Source organism: Petromyzon marinus, chromosome 7 (assembly GCF_048934315.1).
Source record: "Petromyzon marinus isolate PM22_M1 ecotype Great Lakes invasive population chromosome 7, UKy_Petmar_22M1.pri1.0, whole genome shotgun sequence".
Taxonomy (NCBI): Eukaryota; Metazoa; Chordata; class Hyperoartia; order Petromyzontiformes; family Petromyzontidae; genus Petromyzon; species Petromyzon marinus.
In genome coordinates, this window is record NC_133673.1 from 7,933,082 (window position 1) to 7,958,898 (window position 25,817).

General features: G+C 44.5%; 2 protein-coding genes across 4 annotated transcripts in view; one reads left to right on the forward strand and one right to left on the reverse strand.

The window, feature by feature from the left end:
• Positions 1 to 11,230, forward strand: part of TNPO3 (transportin 3) — a 71,857-nt gene extending 60,627 nt beyond the window's left edge. Inside the window, exons 21-23 of one of the 2 annotated variants that reach the window (XM_032948923.2) lie at positions 375 to 487; positions 1,989 to 2,072; positions 4,292 to 4,638. In XM_032948923.2, the coding sequence (XP_032804814.1) occupies positions 375 to 487; positions 1,989 to 2,049 (174 nt within the window). In that variant the 3' untranslated portion in view covers positions 2,050 to 2,072; positions 4,292 to 4,638. Of the gene's footprint in view, positions 1 to 374; positions 488 to 1,988; positions 2,073 to 4,291; positions 4,639 to 8,999 lie in introns of those variants that run through there. The other variant, XM_032948922.2, reaches the window with a different exon arrangement.
• A 627-nt stretch (positions 11,231 to 11,857) lies between these two features.
• On the reverse strand, positions 11,858 to 24,468 carry LOC116939903 (ras-related and estrogen-regulated growth inhibitor-like). 2 transcript variants are annotated; one of them, XM_032948924.2, is made up of 4 exons: positions 23,260 to 24,452; positions 19,372 to 19,428; positions 17,871 to 17,944; positions 11,858 to 14,190 (listed from the first exon to the last, which is right to left on the reverse strand). In XM_032948924.2, exons 1-4 carry the CDS (start codon positions 23,366 to 23,368, stop codon positions 13,720 to 13,722), a joined length of 711 nt encoding a protein of 236 aa, XP_032804815.1. In that variant the 5' UTR covers positions 23,369 to 24,452; the 3' UTR covers positions 11,858 to 13,719. The 2 variants fall into 2 exon arrangements, with proteins under 2 accessions (XP_032804815.1, XP_075921435.1); XM_076065320.1 differs by lacking the exon at positions 19,372 to 19,428 and having other exon boundaries at positions 23,260 to 24,468.
• Positions 24,469 to 25,817: the final 1,349 nt, after the last annotated feature.

The window sequence follows — 25,817 nt, forward strand, 5'->3', positions numbered from 1 at the left end:
TCTTCTCTGCGGTGTCACCTTCTGGGTTTAACTGCTCGAAGATAATTCGCCTATAGATGCTTTCGTTTTTTTTGTATGAGAACGAATAGAGACCTCCATACAAATGAGTGCAGTCTAAAACCGTATAATGTGATGGTAGCAAATGATCACTGACGCTTCGTTGTCACAACAGGTAGAGTGGGCAGTGGTTTTTACTCTCTGTACTTGAAGCCACTGTATGGATATTCAGTTCTTTCACAAAATGTTCCTCGAGGCACGTTAACACTCACACTCACGGTTGGCAGGCAACACACTGCTGGAGTACAAAAAAAAATTCTGTCGCTGTGTCTGCTATACAGCAATCACCAAAGCCACTTTGGAATGTTGTTGACCAGACCTTCTGCCGGTGGCTGGAGCATTCCCTCAAGGGTCTTCCCAAGGAGTCGACGGGAGGAGCCGTCACTGCCACCCACAAACAGCTGACAGACTTCCACAAACAGGTCACAAGGTGAGCCGACCTTAGCTCCATGTCTTTTTGATCCTGCCTGATTGTTCATTTAGCGCCTCATTTAGCTCTCACTCAAACGTGAGTGATGGCTCGCCTGCCTTGGCTGTAGACTGCGTGTGTTTGTGTGTGCTTCTGTGTTTTTGGTTCTTGTGGTGTTTAACACTTGGCCACAAATTGGATGACCCACATGCTGCAATTGGTGGAGGCTTTGCGCACTGCTCACATGCACACAATACTGTAATTCTTCCCACGTTAATACCACAATATATAATCTGTAGTAATTAGTCACTCTTAGGCTGTTTTAATCTGTAAAAAATTTTTATTGCAGGATTAAAACATAACGGGTTATCAAAATATTCTTTGGAACGATAATTCGTTTAATACACGGCTTGCATTAGAAATAAACATTCCAGAATTATGCAAGCATTCCATTGCAGGTGCTGCTGCCAACCATTGTACAGTACTAGACTTCTGCGTGCCTTTTATGTTGCATTCAGCGCTGAATCCAGGGATAATGGAGACAACTTTTGACTTTTATATGATTTGCCTGGTCCATTTTCAAGGTCCTCTTCAGTGTTTTTGCGGATAGCTGCATGGTCTAGGCAAAATGAAAATTGTGCCTCTGGGTCTTTTTGCCCAGAGCGTGAGGTTGGGCCCTGATGCGAGTGCCCTTTTTATCTTGGGTCTCTGTGTCAGAGTCGAGCTCTACTGAGCTACCGTCTGCATTTCCCTTTGCCTAATGACCTGTGCGTCAAAAGCTCGGGATTATTACAGTGTCACGCAAGCGGAGACGATGGGATGTGCCTGGACACACGTAAAGAGTTGTAACCCACACCGTAGAGCTCGCTGATGGGATTATATGCAGCAAATCATTTGTGTGCTGTGTAAAGGCTGTCAGATAGCTAATTCATTTGGACCTGGTGTAATTTAAACATGCTGTCTCTGAGATGATGGCCAGACCCTTTCTCACACACCCAGACCACGCTTAGGAAAATTAGGTTTGCTCAGTGGAAACAAAGTGCTTTTGGTAGGTGAGTTTTGGGATGACCCCTGAGTGTAACCAAAACAATTGCTCTGCCCTATTACCATTCTCTTTTCATCTCCAGTCTTTTGTGTATGGTGTTGCTATGTTATATAGGTTTGAAACTTTTTTACTGGCGTTAGTCATTGTGGTCTGCAACTGTCCACTAACTTATGAAAAGGTATTCTAGTCACAGAGGGTATCTGACCAAATATAATGAAGCCAATAAGACACTATAATATAGTCTTGGTTTTTTTTCAATGGGTGTATTTGTGAAAACCCAGGTGCTTTCTGTTCATAATCGTTATCGTGTGAATACTTCGTCGTGTGCTGGGCCATTCAGTGGAACAAACTAAAGTACGATTACTGGTTACTATTTTTTGGGAACCGCACTCCTCATCGGAGGGGTTAGCGAATGCAGCTGAAGAACGGTGTGCTCATAACGATGCCTGTGTGTGTGTGCGCATGTATGGCCTGCAGTGCAGAGGATTGTAACGCAGTGACCTGGGCTCTGCGAGAGTTCACCAAGCTGTACAGATAGCCACACAGTGGACGTACTGATGGGTGAGTGCCCCAAATTACAGGCGCCGTTGTTGACCTCATTGTTTTTTCTGCCTCCCCACCCTGAAGCCACGTCGTGCCTGAACCTGTAATGGGTGCTCAATGAAGCATCTTGTCACATTACGTTGAGTTTTGAAACTGTCATGACATGTGTTTGTGTGGGGAGCGGTAGTGTAGCAGTTGGCGTACTGCGCTACGAGCCTGGTCACTCGAGTTAGATTCCTGCTCGCGACCAATATGGGTGATGAACATTTGAACCGGCCCTGGGCCTCCCATTTGTTGACTCAGACTAAAATGAATACTGTACCAAGTGCAGTGTGTAAATATCAGCATTGGCAAGACAACAAACGTGGTTGGATGTGGTGCTGGGCCATACCACTCCCTCATCTGTTGTACTGGACATCATAGGTGTTCATGAACAGCACTTTCCCCAACAGTCTGCTTAAAGGCTATTTGGGGGATCTTTATCTTTGTGTGTGTATACATATATTGGTAGGGTAAGGACAATGCGCTACGAGCGCAGCAACCTGCATACAATTCCCAACTACAGCAAACATCATTGATGAATATGAACCACTCCTGGACCTCCATTGGGTCAACTTGGCCTTAAACGAGTACACGGTACAGTGTGTAAAAATGAGCACTGGGGTGACAAAGTTAGCAGCAGCTTTCACAGCCGATTTCTATTTTCACTTGGCTGAAAGCCCTCTGTAGGCTACGTGGGGGATCTTTGTATTTCTGTAAATGTCACACATTCTTGTTAATTTAAAATAAACGTGTACCATTATGTTCTTGGTCATAACATGAGGAATTCTAGCTGACTGTTTACATGGAGTCATTTGAAATTAAATAAATTGTAATGCACTGCACAGCTATTGTAATACGTTTTTTTTTCCCTGTAAGCTCTTTGCTGCACCCATTTTTTCTTAGAATAAGTTTCTGGTTGGTTCAGCATTCAGCTCCTGTACAAACTGCAGATATTTGTTCAACTTTGTTGAATTTGCGCTATGTCTGCGCTCAGACCATGCAATGTAAGTAGTCTGGATTTGAAGCTTTCGTGACTGCAGGAATCCATACTCTTTGGTTCTTTCGGTAAAGTCACGTAGGTATAAAATAATACATCACGACGTTTCATCATCAGGTGAGAACACATCTCACCTGATGACGAGTGCTTGTGTTGCGATCGCAACGGCGTGATCTATTATTTTCTACCTACGTGACTTTACCGAATGTAAGTAGTGTTTTAATAGCTCCAGCCGCTGACTGTTTACGCGCATTTTTACTGTAGATTTGACTTGGTGATTATTTAGCACAGATGCTGTACATTTTTTCTGTGTTTTCCTACTTGTCTTGTGGTTTTTGAACTTGCCCGATTGGAAGCGAACCATGCAGATGTTTGACTTTCTGGTGTAGCTTGAGCGGATGACGCATGTGCATGAAACGATTACATTTCATTTTATTTTCTACTCTTCTCTCCATCTGTTTCATTTCCCAGTACTATCTTGCTGCTGTTTTGGCCATTGTCACTGAATCATTGTATGATTTATTGACTTCTTTCCAACAGTAGCCTAAAACTACATTCACAAACTGGGCTGAGCACAATCTTTTACTCTCCCAAAAATGTCCTTTTCTTTAATGTCCATGTTTTATGTTAACGCTGATTGCCCACGTTGTATAGGGTGGAATAACGCTTTACAAATGATCGTTATCAGAGCTTTGTAGTAAATACTTGTTTTTCCTGGCCAAGTTTTCTGCTTCAGCTAGCGGCAGCTGCTCAAGAAATTCTTGCAAAGGCTCTTGTTAAAACTGATGAGTCTTGATTTGCATCTTGGAAATGGGCTTTTGCAGCATACAAAAGAATAAATTTGAAGCAGCCAAATTAGAGCTATATGAAAATAAAACAACTTTATTTACATTCCTCCATTTAAAAAAAATTGCCTACATTTCTAAATATCCCATGACATATTTGTTTAAATTACAGTTTTACGGCACGAACATCCAGAAAATAGTCGGTACAGGCGGAAACAACGCAGACAACAGTATAGGGCAGCTAGAATATTTTACCACATGACATTGCAGGTCTGGAATAAACAAAAACATATTTTCTTAGATTGCACGCACTTTGTGGCTCCAGTACACGAGAAAGCACGCGTGTGCTTTCTTGTATCCTTGCGACTGGTATCCGCTTGTTTGACTCAAAAGCCCCTTTTACGTGCATTCAGGGTCGTCTGACGGATAACAAATTGCAAGCCGTTATGGTTGGGAGGCCAAGATACAGGAGCACCGTTCTGAATGAGTCCTCAATCTTCCTGCCAAGTGCCTAATGCCTGAATTAACTCTGTTCATTAAATATGCATTAACTTTGTAAACTGTGATTTAGCGAATGCTGCATTTTTCTTTTGTGTTTATTTACTGTATTGTAACCCCTGGGGTTTGTGGCATGCTAACAGATGTGCATCTGATTGCAGACAGTTATTTTTTATTGTGATTTTATTTTACCATTTGAACTATTTTGTACGAGATTTGCATTCTAGTCATGGTAAAAATAAAATGTATTGTCTAACTTTCACTGTTTATAATTTGTTATAATTTCTTCTGAGTTGCCAGGGATTTCTGGGCAGATTCGCTTGGTTGGCTGTCGATCAAACCGAAAAACGACATTTGAGGAATGCAATATTCATGTGTGCCTGCATATTCCTCTTTGTATGCGATTGTTAGTCACCGATTATTACAACATGCATTTATTGTTAATTGGCCAGTCTGGTCTTTACCTTTTTAAACCTCTAGCCGAGTACCATCGATCCACAGATTAATGATGACTACCTGACCCATACTTCTGGAAACGTGAATTAAGCAATGTATCACTGCCTGTGATGTGGTATTCGGGTAGATAAAGGTAACAACCAGTTTCCAAGCCATGCAATTTCGCTATGAATGAGCACCACTTGATAGCAGTTTTGCATATGTGCAGTCATGGATGTGACACTTATCGGAATTCTAAAATTCAATTAGGCTCTTGGTGATTATCTGCTAACGTTGCTTTCAAAAACACACTGACCTTTACTAAAAGTTCATCTGAAGAACATCAACTTATGGGGGCCCCTGCTTGGCGCTTAAGGAATGGGCCCACCAGGTATACGAGCACGCAGGGCAGGCAAGAATGTGCCACAACAGGAATGGGGGCGCCCCCCCCTGTGAGTGGCACTCGCAAAGTCTAAGCAGCAGCAGCAGCAGCAGCAGCTCGCGTGGAGCGCTGCAGGCGAGCGGCTTGGAACGGAGCGAGTGGTGCTGCTCGTGCTGGGGTAAACGAGACAACTCGCTGCTCCCCCGGAGCGACCAGTCGACTTAAACTGGTTGTCCTGCAACAGCCGCACAGTCTCCAGATGGGGCTCTTGTCATCATCTCCCCCAGCACGTCTGGTTGTATAGATTTAGGGGAAGCCACTGGAGCCATGCAATAAATGACCATACTCTTTGGTTCTTTCGGTAAAGTCACGTAGGTATAAAATATACCAAAATAAATTAAATCACGACGTTTCGGGCGCGACACAAGCATCCGACATCAGGTGGGTCAACCACACCAAGAAACAATTGCTGGTTGTCCCACCTGCGCCCAAAACGTGATTTAATTTATTTTGTTTTATTTTATACCTACGTGACTTTACCGAAAGAACCAAAGAGTATGGAAGCCTGCAGTCACGACAACTTCAAATCTAGAATAAATGACCGCTTTGTGAGAGGGAACTCTATGGTGGTGGCTCTATGGATAGACTGGGCCTCTTACATCGGAATGTGGAATTTCCACCACTTCCTCATGGCCACCGCCCAAGATGAGGAATCCTCCATGTACATTTGAGCGTGGAGATACTTTGGGCTGTCCATCGAACAAAGCTACTCACTGCATCACGTGGTTTCAGATGCGCTTCTCCAGCCGTCTGGAACGCTCTTCCGATATTTGGAAGTAACTGGAGCAATGCACTTTTAAATCTAGATTTAAAACTTATTTCTTTAGAACTTGCTTTTGTGTTTAGTTTGTCCTTCCCTGCACCTCCAATTACCACAGTTGGCTATGTTCGGTGTGAAAGAAGTACTATATAAATACATCTGCACGGGAACGCACGCACAAGTGCATGTCGCTGTGTTCGCACGCACGCTTGTGCATAAAACTGCCAGGCTTGGCCTGAGCAACGTGCATTCTCACTCTGAACGTTGCTTTCATATCCATGTGGTGGAGTTTCATTGCACGGGCTAGAGTGTAAATAAACTAAGCTTATTTGTGCGTTAACCACACCTATTTACATAGCGCAGTGAAAAACGTATTCCTACCACGTTTGAGGCAGTTTTTTTAATGTTTATTTTCATGTTGGTTTATTTTAACTCGGACTAATTTGACCACACAGTGCATGCTGCCTGAAATTGGGTTAATGGTGGAATACACAACATTACCGTTGTAGATGTTTTTAATTCAATTATGTTTGTCGTGTTCATTTTTTCTTAAAAAATTAAGCAGTGCAAGGATCTTTTGTTGTCATGGTGCATTGCTCGTCTCGTTTTATTCTCTGCGTTTAGTAATTGGTTTGAAACGTCAGGGCCATTTTAAATTTGTCGAAAAGCATTGGCTGTAGGAATACAGCAGGCAAGTTTAATTCACATCGACAATTGTTCCTTGATTAGCTTGACTTAGAATATGCTCAGAAGTACAGACAAAAATAATTGCTGAAGATTTTTGCATGATAGCATGCAGTGACATTTTAAAATGATTCAAGATTCCCTGAATTTTCTGCCAGACGAAAGTATGTTCCACGTTGCATTTTGCAGTATTGTGTCACTATTTTTGTTGTAGATGGCATCCTTGATGTTGGGCTCAGCCTTATTATTGCTTCAGATCCTTCAGGGCTTTTTGAATGTCTTGAGGTACGAGCTTTTATTTTTGTGTGAATAGGTTTTGGCGTCAAAGCTTAATTTATGAAACAAAAATAAATTTGGGTATTAATTAGGCACTGGTGAAGTCTAAGCCAACTACTTTTGCGTTATAAGTTTCGATTTAATACTGCCTAACCATTTGTTTGGGAAGGATGTAATGTCGAATGTTTATAATTCTTTAAAGATGATCTTGTTTAGAAAAGTTGGTGGAATTAAATCTGAAGTCTAGCTGATTTATTAATCTGATGAACATTCGTCTTATGTCTACTATAAAGAAAAAAAATCAGGTTCCAGTATATTATTAATTTACGTTGAATTGTGTTTCATTGTGGTTGTTAAACCTAGTTTTATGTTGCTTTCAAATAAGTGTCACATATAAAAGTGGATTTTATTGAAAACCCTTTCCAGCTCATCCGCAACTTCCTATTTATGTGATGCATTAAGGCGTTGTTTAATTTGTAACCTCGACTGGTATGCATTGTTAGGTCACGGATATCAAACCTTGGGTGGTATTGCTGCATAATTACACAGTCTTATTGATAGCGCTTATACCCCCATCACCTTGGGTTAATCATATAGAATGTGTAATCGTTCACTCAGAAATATTCCTCGCTAGGCCAAAGTATTGTATGTTTCTTTGCATAAAACTGTACCTGGTGTTGATGATAGAATGAACCCAACACTGACCAATCTTGCCAGAGGCTCCGTAATCTGTAGCTTAAGGGAGGAGAATGTGTGGCATTTCACACAAAGGGGTTGCGTGTCGGCGACAGATTTTCGGCTCCGCTTCTGTCTAGAACAGCGCACCTGGTTTGGCCTCTTAATCCGAGTGCCTCCCCAAGCACACCTGCCGTCTCCCCTGCATTGCGTGATCTTATTAGGACTTGTCGTTATGAACGGTCCTACAATTCCCTGTGACTGCTTACTTTGCCGCAGCAGGGGGGGACGTGTGGCATAAACATCCCGCCCCCAGCCGGTGATGATTGTAATGGCAAGCAGATGTTTTAAACACCAAAATATATTTTCCGTAGCAGGATGTCGTGCAATTACCGCGGACATTTTGACATTATCTGGACTAGTTTTTATGATCGTTATTAGTTGAGCCTGTTGCCATTTTTAACGCCTGACCCTGGGGTTGCTTTGTGCTCCATGCGTGCGCCGGCTGCTGCCCCTGGTTTGTGCGTCAGCCACATTCAAGCATCCTGCCTGGCGTGACTCCAACCACCACTGTTTCATCCCCTTCAGACTACAAAGGCTCTTGAGGATTATTTGCCAGCTTAGCTGTGACAAGTTATTCATTTGATCAAAATGAACGAGCGGGCTGGGATTGCTCACCAGCGTTAGATGGGGTCATAGGGCTGCACGATGCTTGGCTGAAACATGCGGGCTTGGGCAGACCTGCGAGAGGAGCAGAGAGTTTACCCCGTGTGCTGTCTGTAATGCCCCCTGGCTAAGCGCTACTGGTTTAATTAAAAGGGAGTGTCGGTTTGGTCATGATTGGACATGCCTGCCTTTTGATGAGTACATCCTGGTGTTGAACGTGTATCATCCACTCCCCCCCCCCCCTTCTGTGCCTCAAGGGAAGAGAAACTAATATGAAACTGATATGATCTGCCTCTGTGTGTGTGTGGCTCAATCTTCTGCTTAAACCCTAGGGCAAATCACTTATTTAATAAATAACCATTACATGTCCAAATTTTTGAGGTTTTAACCATCGGAAAGTTACGTCTAATGACAATGACTCACTGCCTTTTTGCAATGTGTTTTTCTAATCCAATTAATTGCTTATTTTTAAAATAATTTCACGTGTACTGTTGTAGTGTTTTAGTTTGTAATTTTGCATACATTCTGTGCTACCGACTGCTGTTTTGTGCTAAATACATCCCGACGTAGCAACGTAGGCATTATGTGAAAAATTGACGATTGATGTCGCGTGTACATTCTTGGTGGCGTTCTTGCTGCGTGTGCAATCGCCTCGCTGACGGCGCCCTCTTCTCGTTTGGCGCAGGGTTTGCCGTGGCAGGTGGTGGCCTCGAGCTGCTTCTCCGCAGCCTCTGACCCTGCAACAAGCCTCGCTTGGTGCCACAGTGAAGTGTGGCGAGGGATTTTGACTCCTCACCGAGACGACAATTCGCGCCGCTGGACAGTTCGATAGACCACCTTGAACGCATCTCAATCTAGGATGAGCTTTTTCCTTTACGACACGGACATTGGGTGTAAATAGAATGCACGTGAAAAACTCGTCGGCTTTGGAGGGCAGGGCAGCAATACAAGAGGGGCAGTTTTGTTGCAGGTGCTGGTGGAGGCTGGAAATGGGGGAGGGAAAGGGAGGGAGACTAATGCGGTAGGAAGCAGGAGCACACTGGGGAGCGAAGTGGGCCTGATTGAAAGTGAGCTGAAGACAGAACACACCTTGCTTTTATGGTCTTAAAGTACGTGCTGTTGCCGCCCGATGAGCAGCGCACGCGGGGCGATTGTTCGTGTCGGTTTGTCAGCATTTCCCATAACCGCTTGCTGCTCTGACTGCCACGGCGAGGCACCGCCGCTATCGCCTCCCCCCCCCCCATTGCCTTTGCCGCGTGCATTCCGGACGAGAGCGCACCACAGGGAGAGAGAGAGAGAGACGACGCCGTCGCCGCGCGCACGCGAACGGGTCACACAGCGGTGACGGACACGGCGGCGATTCGGGCAACGCGCGTACGAACGAGCGATGAGCGGGGAGAGCAGTTTTATACGTTTTAGAGGAGCGTTTTAGAACAAATAATGCATAGGCGGCGCGCGCACGCGTGTGTGTACGTTAACACCTCCAACCTTGCAGTGCCATAAATTAGTAGCGTTGAGCGTGACTCGGGAAATTGTTTGCCAGCTCCTAGCCCACAGCGCGTGCTTGATGTCCCTTGCGCAGCTGGGCAAAACCAAACCAGAATTCCAACGTTAAACAGTGTTTTTTTTTAGATTTAAAAGATATATATTTTTTGGGTTGTAAGTGTATTTTTGAAGAGGACCCCTTTATTTGGAAGTATTTTGAATCTTTATTTAATTAGGATTTAAAACATAAAAGAAAGCTGATTAATCATGTTAAAATTAAGCTAGGAGTTGTGCAAAATATAGGAACAAGCAATTAAAAAATTTCTGCAAAAATTATTTTTTTCATTTAAATGCAAAGCCAGAAAAAGAGATATAGCCGTTTACAGGATTGGAATGATTAACATTGTTTTGCATATCATTCGAGAGCACAGTTCCATGGGCAACATTGGCACTGGTCCCAGTGGCTGCCCATAACTTTGCTCGTGTCAGTCCTAACTTTAAAAGCGTGTGGCATTTAAGTTATTTTTCCAAGATGTGAAAGTGCAAAAGTAATGTTTTGTACATTAAACTGGAATGTTGGGAAAGTGAGCACCTTCTTCGCTCTGTTGTAAACCCCCTGTTGCTTGAATCGGCCGGTAGGGTTGGTTTTTTTTTTTACGGCAGGTGGAAAATGAAGAGAAGCGTTGCGCGCGCAGATTTGCGAAACGTTGAGCTTCCTTAATTCTTTTTTTTTGAGACTTGTCAAATGTTTATTTTTTTTCTTCCCCGTTCACGTTCGTCAGCAGCGCTAATTATAATTTTGTGTCTTTTAGCACGAAGCGGCGTTTACGATTGCTGTGCTGTGTTCACGATGGTGTTGATCGTCTTTCGGGTTTCCTTACGAATTAGAAGAAGAAGAAATCAAGGCGGGCTTTGAATGAAAAATTGAGTGAGACGTGCTGTGTATCAATTCAGAATCTCAAGCGAAGGTCTTTGCATAGAATCTTGGCAAGATTAGTACGTTTAGTACTGAAGTGTTGTACATAGTATACACACATTACCATAGACACGGAAACAAAATGTGATTCAGTTTAAATTATGGGAAACTGGTTTGTGTTAGCTCTTGCTTTTTTTGCATCGTTATTTTTTCTTAAATCAGCCCCATTGGATTTAATTTTCACTTTTGGATCAAGAAGTCTCAAGTGCTGCCGTGATGAAGCCCACAATTACCTTGCCTCTTGCCCTCGGAACATTTCTGTAATTCGGCCAGTGGCTCGCACGTCTTATGTTTTGTTTTTCGTAAAAGCGAGGATGCGGTCACCTCGTGCACAGGTCTCGGAAAACTCTTTGACGGGCTCTCGCCCACTTTGCGTCAATGGCTTGCGTCGGATTGCGAACGGACGGGTTTTTTTGATGTACCTTAGCGAAATCTATAAAACCGTCGGAGATGGACTGCATTGTCTTTTTATTATTTACACCACTTTAAAAGAATCAAGTAATCTTTTACACAAAACTCCCATCAAAGTAAGAAATGAAGTGGCTGCCCGTTTACACAACTGTATTTAAGTAAATCCTCATATGCAGTGACCAGCTTAATTTTGGGGTAAAAATGCATTGTAGATTGTATAACATCATTGATTGACAGGTTGAACATTTCAATAATTTTTAGGACAGACGCCCATTTGTCTCATAAATGCGGTCGTCTTTGAAGTCTTTGACTTGAGTAAAAAAAAACGTCTTTTAAAACTTCAGTAGGTTAATGCTCTCAGTGTGTGAGTATCAGTCTGGCCAATATATTTTCCTCAGGGCTTTTGTAAGGTAAACTCTGCTAGCCTCTCAACAAAGTGTCAAATGGATGATGAATCATCAGTAAAGTGAGAACTGCTGTGTAGACTTGAGACCAATCCAAACCCATTGGTTTCCTATTCCCACCCTCATCATGGCTCAATGGTATCGCTTATGACTGAGCAACACACTCCGTCTCCCATCGCAAACATTCAAGGTGTTTGGTGCCCTAACTGAGCTAAGTGGACAGTCTGCAGGGCAGTAACGAACAGGATTTTTGGAAAGAGAAAAAAACACATTCTTCCAATCCTTTTATTATAATATAAAAGGCAGAAATGAAAGTTCGCAAGGTATATTTTAGCTCCCGAGAAACAAAAAATACTCGTACAAAGCAGCTTTCCAGGAGAACATGGTGTTCACGTAGCAGCTGTGCATGGAGATTTTAATCCAACGACCTCCACTTAATTCATTGTAATGCAGAGAGGTGGAACACAATTGAGTTGCCGAGGAATGGATTAAAATTCAGTTCGGGATTGTTCAACATTATCAGCATTTTAGCAAATGTACCTAGCATATCTATTCTCATCTCTCACAAAAATAGAATACGTTCGGGTATTAATTTCTCAGAGAAAGAGCTTTATCATATGTATATTAGCATGCATACTGTACATTCTTGGGTAAGTGGATGAAACTTAATGTTGATAATGTTGCATGATAACATCGGGTCACAGATAGAGATGGAATCATTTCTGCAGTTTTGAAGGTTCCCCATTTTTTTTCCTTTCAGCAGATTAATTGGCTTGATGCTGTTAATAACATTGGCAAAAGCGTTCCACTGTTTTTCAGTGCCATGACTCCCTATTTGGCAAATTTGAAAATGCAATAACTTAAACAAGGCATCTTTTGTTGAACGCCTGCTCGGGGCTCAGGAAAGCTAAGCTTGGGGGTGGTATATCTGTAGCCCTTGTTTTTGCCACCTCGCGTGAATGGCGGAGATGACCGGGTGGTTCAGAGGTTAGAGTACTTAGCTGGGCACTGCTGTCGAGATGCGGAGTTCGAATCTGGGCAGCGGCCTCCGATCAAACCGGGTTCCCAAATTTAGTGGGACTATGGTTCCAGCCCAGTCACAACAGGACCACTTACCAAAACAACTCCCAATACTTACATTTGGTGCTTCACTTAAGTTAGATAAACAGCCTTTTTAGTTTGCTTTAATTTATGCCTATTGCTTTTGGCTCACCCTCACGTGTTTAACGACCCTGTTTCTCCACTAAATCAAGAGTGGTTTCCCAAAAATGAACTCCTACTCCCTAACACATGAACTTCGTCCCATGCTGGGCACCCAAGACACTGAACATTCGTTATTTATTTTCACGCCCCCAGCTAGCACCACGTAACCCTCAAGAGATTTAGGGTGCTCCTGCTAATATAACTTGGGTTACTGATTTTTCTTAAACCCATTTTCACGAATCGACATTCAAATGCAGAGTTCTGTTACACGGTGAACGCCTCTGCTGACCCAATGAAGGTGAGACGTGCTGAATGGTGTTTGGGAAGCCCTGACACTTGGCTGTGATGTGACAACTACATTATATTCTTGGTACTTTCGGTAAAGTCACGTAGAAGGGAAACATTTTTCTTTCTGTGATTTTCACACCTGATGATGATTGCTTGTGTTGCAGTCGAAACGTTGTGAGAATTTTATTGTTTTATTATTTTATTGTTTCCCTTCTACGTGACTTTACCGAAAGAACCAAGAATATGAATCCCTGCAGTCACGAAAGCTTGAAATCAAAACTACAGTATATACAATCAGTTTGTACTTAACATATACAGGACAGTACCAATGGCCTGGACAGTGCAATAAACACAGCCTGCCACCTGCAAGCATTGCCTACGCAGTTGTGCGTACATAGGCCACAGACGCAATCACATTGCATTGTAATGTCATTCACTTCTCCCAGCGCTGCAATAAGTGCATGCATGCAAAGGATGTGTTCCATCAAAGCCACATTTATCCAGCATCATAATCCCCTGTGTGCCACTGATGCTGCTGCAGCTGTGGTTATCACAGCCACGCGGCTGCACGGACGCGCCGCCCCCACCACCCCCTCTATCTCCTCCGCTGCTGCCTCCCCTCCGACTGCTCCTCGGGCTCAGTTGGAGCTGAACGTGAACGTCCGTCCGGTGCCGTTGACGGACGGCGACGCCGGGAAGCGGGGCATGCGGTCCATGATCTTGGAGGACATCTTCCGCTTGTGGGCGCCGGGCGAGCCGCCGCTCTGCCGCAGCATCTCGCGGTGCAGCGCCTCGAACGCGGCCAGCACCTCCTCGTATGAGTCCCGCGCCGACACCTCGGCGAACGGGCAGCGCAGGGCGGCGGCGAGGGCCTCCCCCTCGGCCACGGAGACCATGCGGTCGAACTGCAGGTCCCGCTTGTTGGCCACGACGAGGGCGGGCGGCGGGTCCGCCGCGGAGGGGCCCCGGCGGCCGCACGCGTGCGCGTGGTTGACGAGGAAGCGGAGGCGCATGACCTCGTCGAAGCTGCAGCGGTCGGTCACCGAGTAGGCAATGAGGAAGCCCTCGCCCCACTTGATCTTTTCCTCCAGCAGCATGTTGTCCTCCTCCTGGGGTCAGACACGAGATGTTAACCACCTCGCTTGGCATGCAGGGAGCTCGTTGATTCGATCCCGACCCTGATCACTGCTGTATATTTGGAGTTTGCGTGTGTCTCTCTCCCCGTGGTCGCGTGGATTTTTGACCGGGTCCTCCGGTTTTTTCCCTTCCACATTTAGAATCAACGTCACACATTTAGAGCAGTGGTTCTTAACATTAACTACAGCCTTGCACCCCTTTGGTTCTGAATCGTTACAACATGTATAATGTTAATAAATATATAAGTTTAATTAAACAAAGTTGTATATTCTTGGTTCTTTCGGTGAAGTTACGTAGAAGGGAAACAATAATTAATCGCAGTAACAGTTCTATTTCCGATGGTCTGAAATCCGTTTTAGCTAAAGGGCTAAACTTTGCAGTCACACCTAAACACATACCAGTTAATGATATCATTGCCCATGTCGACGTGCCTCTCAAGGGCCAGGGTCACATCGCTGCAGATGTAGCAAGATCTGAAATCGCTGCCACCCTCAAAAACGCTAAGATGCCAGCTAGCTACCTCAGCAAAGATTAGCGTTTTGAATTATATAAATTAAAAAAGAGGGATGACAGTCATCCTCTCAGCCGACAAGGGCAATGCCACTGTCATCATGGATAAAATAGAATATAATAAAATTCAAAAATTACTCAACGATGGCAGCTATACAAAAATAAAAAGAGATCCCACCAACAGCCTCGTCATACAAACCAACAAAATAATTTCTGATTCAACCGCATTAATTGATCAAACCAAACAGTTCTCGTTGAAACCTTCTGCTGCTAGGCCACCAAGATTATACGGCTTACCAAAAATACATAAAGTAGATACACCCCTTCGTCCCATGCGGCCTTTCACTGGAAAAACCACCTCTGCGGTACAAAATTCTACTCACCTGTTATCGACAATCAAGGGTATTTCCCTGTCCCCAGATGACCTGCTTGTCAGTTTTGATGTAGTTTCCTTATTCACCAAAGTTCCTGTACCTGACACCATCGCAATAATTGAAGACTTGGTTCATCAAGGACTAAACACTGAGGTACCCCCCTGGTGAGACACTGCTTAACCAATACATACTTCACTTGGAATGTAACTTTCTACAAAGAAACTGAGGGCACCCCAATGGGCTCCCCTCTATCTCCAGTTGTAGCCAACATTTTCATGGAGAAATTTGAGACTGACGCCATCCAGACTGCCACTCTGCGCCCAACCTTATAGAAGATGTACGTGGATGACACTTTTGTCATCTGGCCACATGGCCGGCCTGCTCTAGACCAATGTCTCGACCACATCAATTCCATACACCCAGCCATCAGATTTACCATGGAAGTCGAAAAACATGGGAAGCTACCTTTTTTGGATGTCCTAATAAAAAAGAGACCGGATGGTTCAATGAGCCACTCTGTCTACAGGAAAGCTACCCATACGGATGCTTACCTGAAACCGGATTCCCACCATCATCCATCCCAGAAGAATTCCCTCATCAAGACTCTGCACCATAGAGCCCAATGCATATCCGACCAGGAACACATAGCCAGTGAACTCAAGCACGTACACCAAGCTCTTAAGGCTAATGGTTACTCCGACTACACAATCCGCAAAGCTATCACTCCAATCATGAAGAAGGACCCTCTTGAGGAGCCATTCAAAACCATCACTTTACCCTACATTGCGGGGATCACAAAAAAGATCTCCAAAATCTTGGATAAACACAAGAACCAGGTCCGATTCAACACATTACATAAAATCCGTGATCTAGTTCCGTCTGTAAAAGATGTGATTCCGGACATACAGTACCCTGGCGTCTACAAACTAAGTTGCCTCTGTGGTAGTAGTTACATTGGAGAAACCAAACGACATGTCTTGGACCGCATCCGTGAACACAAAGACCTAAAACACGGTAGGACCAACACCTCGGCCATGGCAGATCACTGTTATAATTCAGTAGGCTCACATGACATTCACTTCTCCAAGACAGAGATTCTCTGCAAGCCATCAGGCTACCATGAGAGATTCGTTCATGAGGCTATCCACATATACAAACACAGAGGCAATTTCAACCGAGAAGATGGATTCTAGCTTAGCAATCATTGGAAGGATTTGATAAACAATTTCGGGTCTAAATTGATTGTTCACACTTATGGTGGCTTTCACACAGCATCCATTATTTTCGTCTCCCCCCTCCTCTTTTCCGAACAGAGATGGGCTCGTCCATCTGATTAACTGCCAAATCGCTCTCCGTGGTGCTAACGTTAAAAAACGCCACTTTTTTCAAAAATTTCTTGCTGTGGTTTTCACACCTGATGATGATTGCTTGTGTTGCAGTCGAAACGTCGTGAGAATTTTAATGTTTTATATTTGTATTATTTTATTGTTTCCCTTCTACGTGACTTTACCGAAAGAACCAAGAATATGAATCCCTGCAGTCACGAAAGCTTCAAATCAAAAAGTAGTTGTATTTATGTGCCCGTGCTGAATTTGTTTTGATTATTTACCTTATAAAATTATATGGCCATGTCTCGCATCCCCAGAAAGGGCATCTCGCACCCCCAGGAGGTGAGTGCATCCCAGGTTAAGAATCACTAGTTTTGAGTATTTTGCTGCTTTAAATTTCCATATGATGAGCCACTTCGTTGAGCTACCATTTGTGGCCAGGTGGCTTCTGAAAAAGCTATATAGCTCAGTGGGCCTTGCCTGGTAAAATAAAAAGAGTAAAAAAAATAGTAACACGCGAGGCCAGCGTGCAGGGATTTGGGACGGGGAGCGATGGGAGGAGGAGATGATGATGGTGCTGGGGGGAGATGGGAGTCTCGTGTTTTCGGCGAGGTGGCTAGGAGATGGTAGTACAGCCGTGGTGGGACAGATCCCCCCACATGTATGTATGTATGGTGAACTTCTTTCACATGGTACCTAGCCAACCGTGCCAATCGGAGGTGCGATGGAAGGACAACGTGTGCATGGGGTTTGTCTGGATTCTCTGGTTTCCTTCCAGAAGCTTAACACTCATGAATGAAATTGGCCAAACATTCCAATGTGGGACCCTGATAACAAAAAAGTATTTTGACACACAATAAGGCCTTTCTCGGTACTCCAAGGGCATTGTTATTACAACATTGTATGTATCTAACATACACCTTTGTCAATTCACATATAAAAGTGTCAGTTCTGGGCCTTATCTCGGTCGTTTAAGCCTCACATGAGTACCTGGTGTAGTGTGTAAATATCGACACTCGGGAGACAAAGGTGGCCGGGCGTGGTGCTGGTCCCTCAGCCCCTCGTATACCGTTCGGGCCTTCATAGGTGCCTGCTAACAGCACTTGCCCTAACAGTCTGTTAAATATTATACGGGGGATCTTTGTCTTTATAAATACAGACAGCTGGCTGTGTCGGCATGCTTTTTTGCCTACAGGTGTCTGTCTCTGTCTGCATGTCTGTGCTGAATGCAGGTATTCGTATGATGCATGCAACCTGAAAGAGTACCCTCATTGCGTTTGACCGTTTAAAGATCCAACGCTTAAAGAAACGTTTGCAGTACTGTAATCGTGTGTGTGTGTTTGTCCATCAAATGTCATGCAAGCCGACCCTTTTGTGAGCAGTAACACATGGCACCGTGCGAGAAAAGTGGCGTGAGCTGGTGCCGTGACCATCACTTGCCTGTCCCGCAGTATCCAGGATCTCAAACTGCACCATCTCTCCATCGATTCCCGTCGAGTGGCGGTAAATGGTTTCTGCAGTACATGCGGAAACGCGCGACGAGTCACGATGATGCGACGACTCAAACAGATACTGGACGTCGCCAGTTGAGCATTTTAATTCAAACCAGTTTATACGTACATTTTGTTTTACTTTTTAAGGGATTGCCCACAAGTCACTGTGGCGAGATGTTAACTACCTCGCCTGGTACACGTGAGGTAATGCGTTCGATCCCGACTCTGACGCTGCCTGTATATTTGAAGTTTGCATGTTCTCCCCGTGGTTGCGTGGATTTTTCTCTATGGGTCCTCCGGTTTTTCCATCCACATTTAGAAACATGCGTCGAGAGTATTTGACTGTTATACATTTACACATGATAAGCTACTTTGTTGATGTACCATTTGTGGCTAGGTCGCTTCTGAAAAAGAGCTGTATCGCTTAGTCGGCCTTAACTGGTAAAATATGAATAGATTTAGTTTAGGTTAGTTTTATCATTTATAGTTTTTAGTTTTAAATGATAAACCGTTTATACCTCGATGCAAAATGTTGTTTTTACAGGGTCTCACAGGGTAAGGTGAATTAGCTTATCCCTCTGTTTTCTCTCTCACTTCTGTATAAGGACTATGGGCCCAGAACATCTGTTGCAGGGCGTGATAATGGTGAATGTGTTGTGATATTTGTTTAATGTGCCTGTGCACAACTGCCAAGCCTCTTTTAATTTGTTGTTCATAGTTAAAGACATTAAAATAAAATCTTCATCATAATGATTGACAATTATCTGATACGTTGGAGATGGTGAGATAAATACCATGATGATCAATTAATAATAACCGTGACTTTATATACTGGTGCTGTTGGTATTATTGCAGAATGATTTTGAGTACGGTATGATATATATTTCTAAATGTACATATTTTTTTAAAATCTAGACTTTAGTTTTGCCACTCAGAGCAAAGCCAGCACTTTGGATGATGGCAAAGATTATTTTTATTTCGTATGGCGGGGTTGTTGATCACTAATGTTCCTATGTAGCTTGGTAAATATGAGATTCTGTCGGCGAATGATTTAAGATGGCAGTGGTTTGAGATTGCTGACTGCAGCCATGGTTTGATTACTCCAGTTGACATACAATCAATAACACGTGGTCAGATGTGTTGCGCTGTGAATGCAACCTACTATTAAGGGTGAGTAACTCAACATCTCAAGCACCCCACACAGTTGATCCTTAACAGATCTGCTAATCATCGGACTTTTGTACGGCACATTTTCTTATGTGTGGTAAAAAAAAAACAATTATGAGGTGGCAGCCAAAGGAGAGAATCGAATGTCGGCCCTTGATAACTTTTTTTAAACCTACATTTCTCATTTGAGTAAGCGCTGGATACATGCGACGAAATAGCACGTGCGTTGCGCCTAAGTCGGCTGTCCGTTTTGACGGCCACGTTTGCAGCACCGTGCTTACCTAGCGTTGGGTCATATTCCCCGATAAAGCGCCTGGTTATGAAGCGGACCGTCATCGCTGCAAGACACGATTATTACCAGCGAGACAGTTCAAAAGTCATTCGCATACACACGGTGATCCATTTATAAATACCCGACGAAATTATAATAACCCACTTCTCAACGGACGACGGAATATTCTGAAAGCGGTGGCTCCACGTCTTACAGAGGCACAGAGAGAGAGAGAGAGACGATTGCAGCATGGATGGAGATTCACAGATCTGTGGCATCACACACACACACAATGTCTGTTCCAGGATCTATATGGGCCCCACCGTAATTAAGATTATTTACAAATTGTATCGCAAATTCTGTGACGCAGCTTACATTAAAATGTAAAACAGAGCAACAACTTTAAGATCTGAGAACGTTGCGGGTACAGGATGCCACGCTTAAGAGCCGTCAATCACAATCTGTAATTGAATTATTTTTCTCCGTTATATAAGTGAGGTATCTATAAAAGTGATCGCCCTGTGTATGTATAGCTGCCTGCAAACACAGACGTAATTATGGCCTTTATTTACCCAGAAAAGCCACACTGTGGCTCAAGATACTTCTTTTTATTATGGCCCTGCATTGGTGTGTTTATTTGCGAGTGGTTGGCTCGTGTGCGAGGAGAGACAACCCACGCACACGAGGGGGTAACATTCAAAGCTCGGCACAGACATTAAAAAACCCACTCTCATTCCTGGTAAATATATCTTCAATCACTCATGATCACTCAATATATTATATGAAATACAGTACATGATTAAAAACGTACACATTTTTTTGGTTTGCCGAGACACAGATTGTGAGAATAGGTTTTCCCCTTTTTTCTGGCAACAAAACAGGTGTTAGTATGTTAAAACACCAAACTGAAACCTTTTACAAGGAATCATGTCTGCATTAACCACAATACTTGTGGTCAGAATACAATCAAGAAACACTGATAATATATGTGGCATTGTCTTTGAAACTGATTGGTCCACACCAGAGACAGCTTTCTTTTGAGCCTCGTCTCAAAACGGCATTAGACCAGAGGACGCCAAAAAATGGAAAAACTATTCTCATATTTTGGTACTGGCAAAGGAGGTCACATGATGCGACACAGATTATTTTTGCTCTTTTGATTAAGTTTGACATTTCCAAATTTTATATTACGCAAATACATGTAATGAATAACATTTGTTATTTTCGACAACGATAATATAAAGTGACGACAACGGCTGTGCCTGCTTTACAATAATTATGCGGTGTCGACACTCTTTGCCACTGTCTGGTAATTAACGCAAGCGGCTGCATCAGCAGTTTTTTTTAATCAACACATTTTTTTGTTCTTCTTGTCAACTTGTTTTTAGCGGTGGCGCACACGAGCACAATCAACAAAAACAACAACAACAACAACGCATTCTTCAATAGCACTGCGCCACACGGAAGAAAAGAGACGTGGGTGGCAACGTTTCGGGAAAGGGCCCATCTTCATCGCAGAGAGATATGCAGAAAAAACATGTGGCCAAAACTTCGCCCAGGGATGCATGGGTATTGTTGTTGTTGTTTTAGAGCAGTGTCACACGGAACAGCAACTCCACATCTGTCATTTATCACTGATTCATAACAGAACAATATGCAGTCGGCTATTTGTTTTCCAGCCATTGCCACTGCCTCAGCGGGAGATTGACTTTCTAGCCGGAGATCGAACACCAGCGCTGTGGGGTTCTGACAAGTGGAACAATATTAACAGAGTCGATAACTTAAACGGCTCTTTTGCATTGACGTGTGAACCATTTTCGATTCGTAGATAATGAATATCGAACACACGGCTGTAAGCGTAGCGGGAAGTGCGGTGTCCAGTCTCTTGATCACGAATTATGAATCCAGTCAATCTCTGTTCTGAAGACAGCGCCGTGCCTGAAATGTCAGCTTGCTACTGATAGACTGCATCTTAAATCAGTGGTCGTGATGCACGTGGCGAGTCTTTTTTTCTATGTTATGTATGTTGATCTTCTTTTGCACCGTACGGAGCCACCCGTGATCATCCGAGGTGTGGGAGGAGGACAATAAACTAAACACAAAAGTCAGTTATAAAGAAATTGGTTTTCAATCTGGATTATTTAGAAGTGCTAGGCTCCAGTTGGCTTCCTGTTATCGGAAGGAAGAGCGTTCCAGACAGACACAGAAGCGTATCTGAAAGCGCGCGATGCAGTCATCGTCTTTGTCCGATGGCTAAGCCAAAAGCCGCTGCGAGGATGACCGAAGATCGTGTGATAGTTTATGCTGCCTGACGAGATCAGCAACGTATTGTGGTTCATTTATGGCAAGCATTGTATGTGGAATGAGTGTTAGTGACAAAAGTCCTAAGTCCTGTACTAATGGCCTGCATTTTATGGCACCGTTTGGCACACACTTACCACATTTTATGACCTGGGTTGGTTCATTTATTTTGTAATAGGAACAAAAAACGTGACATTGTTACGACGCCTATTTGTGTTTCAAAGTAAAAGTACAATGAGCTTTTGTGTATGCGCATGAAAAGTAAATTGGCACATCTTTGCACGTAGCCATATGTCTACACGCGACTGCGATCGGGCAAGATGTGTTCATTTATCTTGACACAACCCACAGAGATTTATTTTATCACGCGCCGATATGAGCTGTGTAGCACGGTCTGAAGGTCTCGAGTCAAATTAAATAACACCAGCATTGCAGACGGTTATCCACTTATTCAGAACCATTCTAGTACTGCACCTGTGCTCTTGCTTACTTAAAGGATCGAGTTCAATTGCTCTTCTACAAACGTAGCACCGGGAGAAACACCGTGCGTACAGCGACATGTGAGTGACATTCCTGTGGCTGGTGGCGTAATTCAACATTATTTTCCCTTTGCATGTACCCCAGTAAAGTCTTGTGTACTGTTTTTACGTTGATACATGGCTTGTTTCGAAATGCTGTGGAATTTGTGCCGTATGCCTGCACGTCCCTATCACGTCTACGACATGAGTGCTCCACACGGAGCATTTCAACATAAGGTATTGTATGCAACTGTCTGCTGATTATTAAAAAAATTTTTAACAACAAATGTTACACAATTGCTATTTGTCAAAGATAATTAATCTATGTGTGTACCAAACAGGCGTTTCTTTAGGTTGCCACAACACATTTGTGTTTTCCAAACATCTTTGCTGCCATAAACAGGCACGGATATTGCTCATGTAGAGGCACGCTCTTAATAGGATGTAGTTGAAATACAAATAACAAATGTTGGTTGACGGAACATCTCCGACTCCACCGTGCACGAACGTATACCACATGTCACACAGGCAGACAGGCAGGAAGGCAGGCACGTGAATGGGCAGGTGTAGCAGTTGTAATACAGACAAAAAGACGAATTGATAGTTCGAAAGACGATGCCTAGAATATGTACCAGTATGACGGTAGAGAAAGACGGACTGACAAAAGGATGTACAAACATCGCAGTGTTTTAGACAAACTAATGGGTGTATGGACATATATACTCGTCCCAAGATACACAGCCAAGCAGATAGATACAGCGATTTTAACGGTTTTAAGTCTCGCATTGATAAACGGACGAAAGGACGCAGCAGTTGAAGTTTCAAGACAAACTAATTGTTGGAAAGACGGATATACCAGTTTTAAGAACGAGACAGACGGACAGACATAACAGCTAGAGACACAGATGGACAGATAGATATACGTTTACACATTCTGATACAAACGGATGGAGAGGCGTAGCAGTTTTAACAGCAGGCAGAGACGCGCGTGACAGTTTTAAAACCAAGCAAGACGGACGGACGGGTGGGCAGACGGAGAGGGCTGGAACCCGGGGCACCACGGACGATCCTTCACCCACCTGTCTTCCCCACTCCGCTCTGCCCCAGCACCACGAGGCGAGCTGCCCTCCCGGCTGCCCCACCGGAGCCTCGCTTGAGCGGCTTGGGCAGCGGGAAGGAAGAGTTCATGGTGACGGTGCCGACTTTACCCCCGGGGGTTTTTTGCGAGCTGAGGTTGCTGCTGCTGCTGCTGCCGGGGTTTATTTTCTCTTCCCCACCACCACCACCACACCACCACCCCCCCCCCCCCCGGTGTGTAAAGTCCACCGAGTAGGCGCGGAGACTTCACTCCTCCGAGTGGAGGTTGGCGGTGTTCGTGGCTGAGCAGTGAATCGTGAATAAAAAAACAAGCAGCAGCAGCACTCGGAGAAGGAGCGAAACAAATACAACGCTCTTCTCGTCTCTCTGTTTTGACACGTGCAGAGGGGTGTCCAAAAGGAACGTGCCGCGGTTAGTGGCGCCGGTTTGAGTTTCTTCTGCAACGTTCCGACTGCTACTCTCGTTGCTGTTGTTGTTTATGATGATGATGATAATACCGCAGGTGCAGAGAGCATCATCGGCGCCAAGTCGAAGATCCGTCGTCGCATGCCGACTTCGCCAGCTCGGCTCAGAACATTTGTGGCAGTGGCAGTCGCAGCAGCAGCAGCAGCAGCGGAGACGATGTGGCCGGTCTGTTCAAGAGTCATCACCGTTTGACGGGAGAGCCGCCCCGAGAGAGATTCGCATGAAAACCCGAGGCACTCCACCCCCCCCCCCCCCATTCTACAAAGGCGAGGATCCAATGCCACACCTGTTGAAGGGGGAGGTTCAGCGGTGAAAAAGGACTCCTTGTTTTGCCGGGGGTGAGGGAGGAGGAGGGGGCCTCAGTGCAGGTCACGGTGACGAGGAGTTGCTCTTCTCTCTGCGGGACAGCCGAGGCGAGCTGCGCCACTTAAAAGCCCGCTGGAATCGGGTGAACGGGAGCACGACGGAGGAGTGTGTGTGTCTGTGTGTGTGTCTGTCTGTGTGTCTGTGTCTGTCTGTGTGTGTGTGTGCCGACGGGAGGCGGGGAGCTCCTGGGAGGGCGAGGAGCCAAGGTGGGGGTGGTGATGGATGGGGAGGCACCACGAGCCACCTCTGGCTCTTCGCCGACACGGGCGAAAAGGCACCAAGTGACAGAGCCCTCTGGTGGCAGCTGGTCGCCTTTTTAGGGCCACGGAAGATAAAACAAAATATTCCTTCAGCTCTCGTCCTCTGCCCAATTAGTCCCGGCCGACAGGATTGGTGGGTACAACGTTTGCAGAGAGAGACAGAGATACGCACGTATTTTCATATTCCGCAGATGTTTCATATCACGTTCCTTAATTGCTGAAATGGTATTGTCAAATATGCTACGGTTACCCTTCAATGACATTTTGTCATTTAAAAAAACTACCTCGGTGGCCTTGCTATCATAAATATTTGTTATCTCGAGATAACGTGCCGTGAAAAATTAAAGCGAGCGTTTGGTACCCCTGGGTGGTACCAATAGTCATATTGGCCCAATAGCCCAAAGGCTAAACAGCAAATCTGTGGCTCAAACTGCCTCCATCCTGTCAGATCTTCATCTCTCTTAATTTCACTGTGCAGGCTAGTCCAGATGTCTTGTGACCACCATTTAATTCTTGAAAACGTTAAACAAATTTAAAGTAGTGTTTATTTATAATATAAATGAATATGCAAAGGGGAAGCAATGTTAGGGTTTAATTAATTTGGGGGGGGGGGGTGGGGCGATCACAAGACATCTGGCCCAAGCTGTACTGTCCTCACTCTTAAATAACAAGAAGTGCCAATTTTTTTTACGAATTCGGTAAAAACAACAACCCCTCTCAATATTTCAAGAGGCGCGATGCACTGTGGTGTATACGAGGCGGTGGACCTTAATAAAAACGTCACGAAGCAGTCCTGAAAGAGCCGCACGCGACTCCGGAGCCGCAGGTCGCCAACCCCTGTTCTCGTCGCTTTGCAGCGTCTTCTCGTTTTTTCTCTATTTCGGACTGAACGTTACGTGACGGACCCACAATGTGACGCTGCGCCGTCCGACCAATTGGCTGGGTCAGTGACAGTGAATTCTTCACAGGCGATGCGTGACGTTGGCCACCGGCAGCGCCTACCGGTGTCTGCTGGAGATCTTCACTGCACTTGGCCGCACTTATGGGGTCATTTCCGTCAGCGCTTCTATCATCACAATCGTCATCCCTGATCAATCCACTGCTGGATGAAGGCCTACCCATACTGTCCCCATCCATCACGACCCTACAATGAAACAATCCACGTAGCTCCAGCACACGAACCAATTTCATCGCTCCATCTCCTCTCAAATCGGATGTCCTCTCAAATCGGATGTCCTCTCGGACGCATTACATAAGCACCCCTATATCACAGCATTATTATAAGAACCGTGATTGAAAGTTCCTTGATTTTTCCTCTTTTCTGAATTACAAAGTGTCAACCTCCACAAAACAATCCTCCGATGAAATGCCTCCTATTAAGTGTGTTGTGTATCCATTGAACAAGGTAAAACAAAATTGTGCTGATGAGGCTCCCTATCGGATTCATG

Excerpts from the sequence above, each read along its gene's own strand:
- LOC116939903 (XM_032948924.2), bottom strand. The coding sequence starts at position 23,368 with ATGAACTCTTCCTTCCCGCTGCCCAAGCCGCTCAAGCGAGGCTCCGGT. Across the intron at positions 19,429-23,259 it reads GAGCGGAGTGGGGAAGACAG|CGATGACGGTCCGCTTCATA; the intron begins GTGGGTGAAGGA and ends CGTGTCTTGCAG. Across the intron at positions 17,945-19,371 it reads GGAATATGACCCAACGCTAG|AAACCATTTACCGCCACTCG; the intron begins GTAAGCACGGTG and ends CATGTACTGCAG.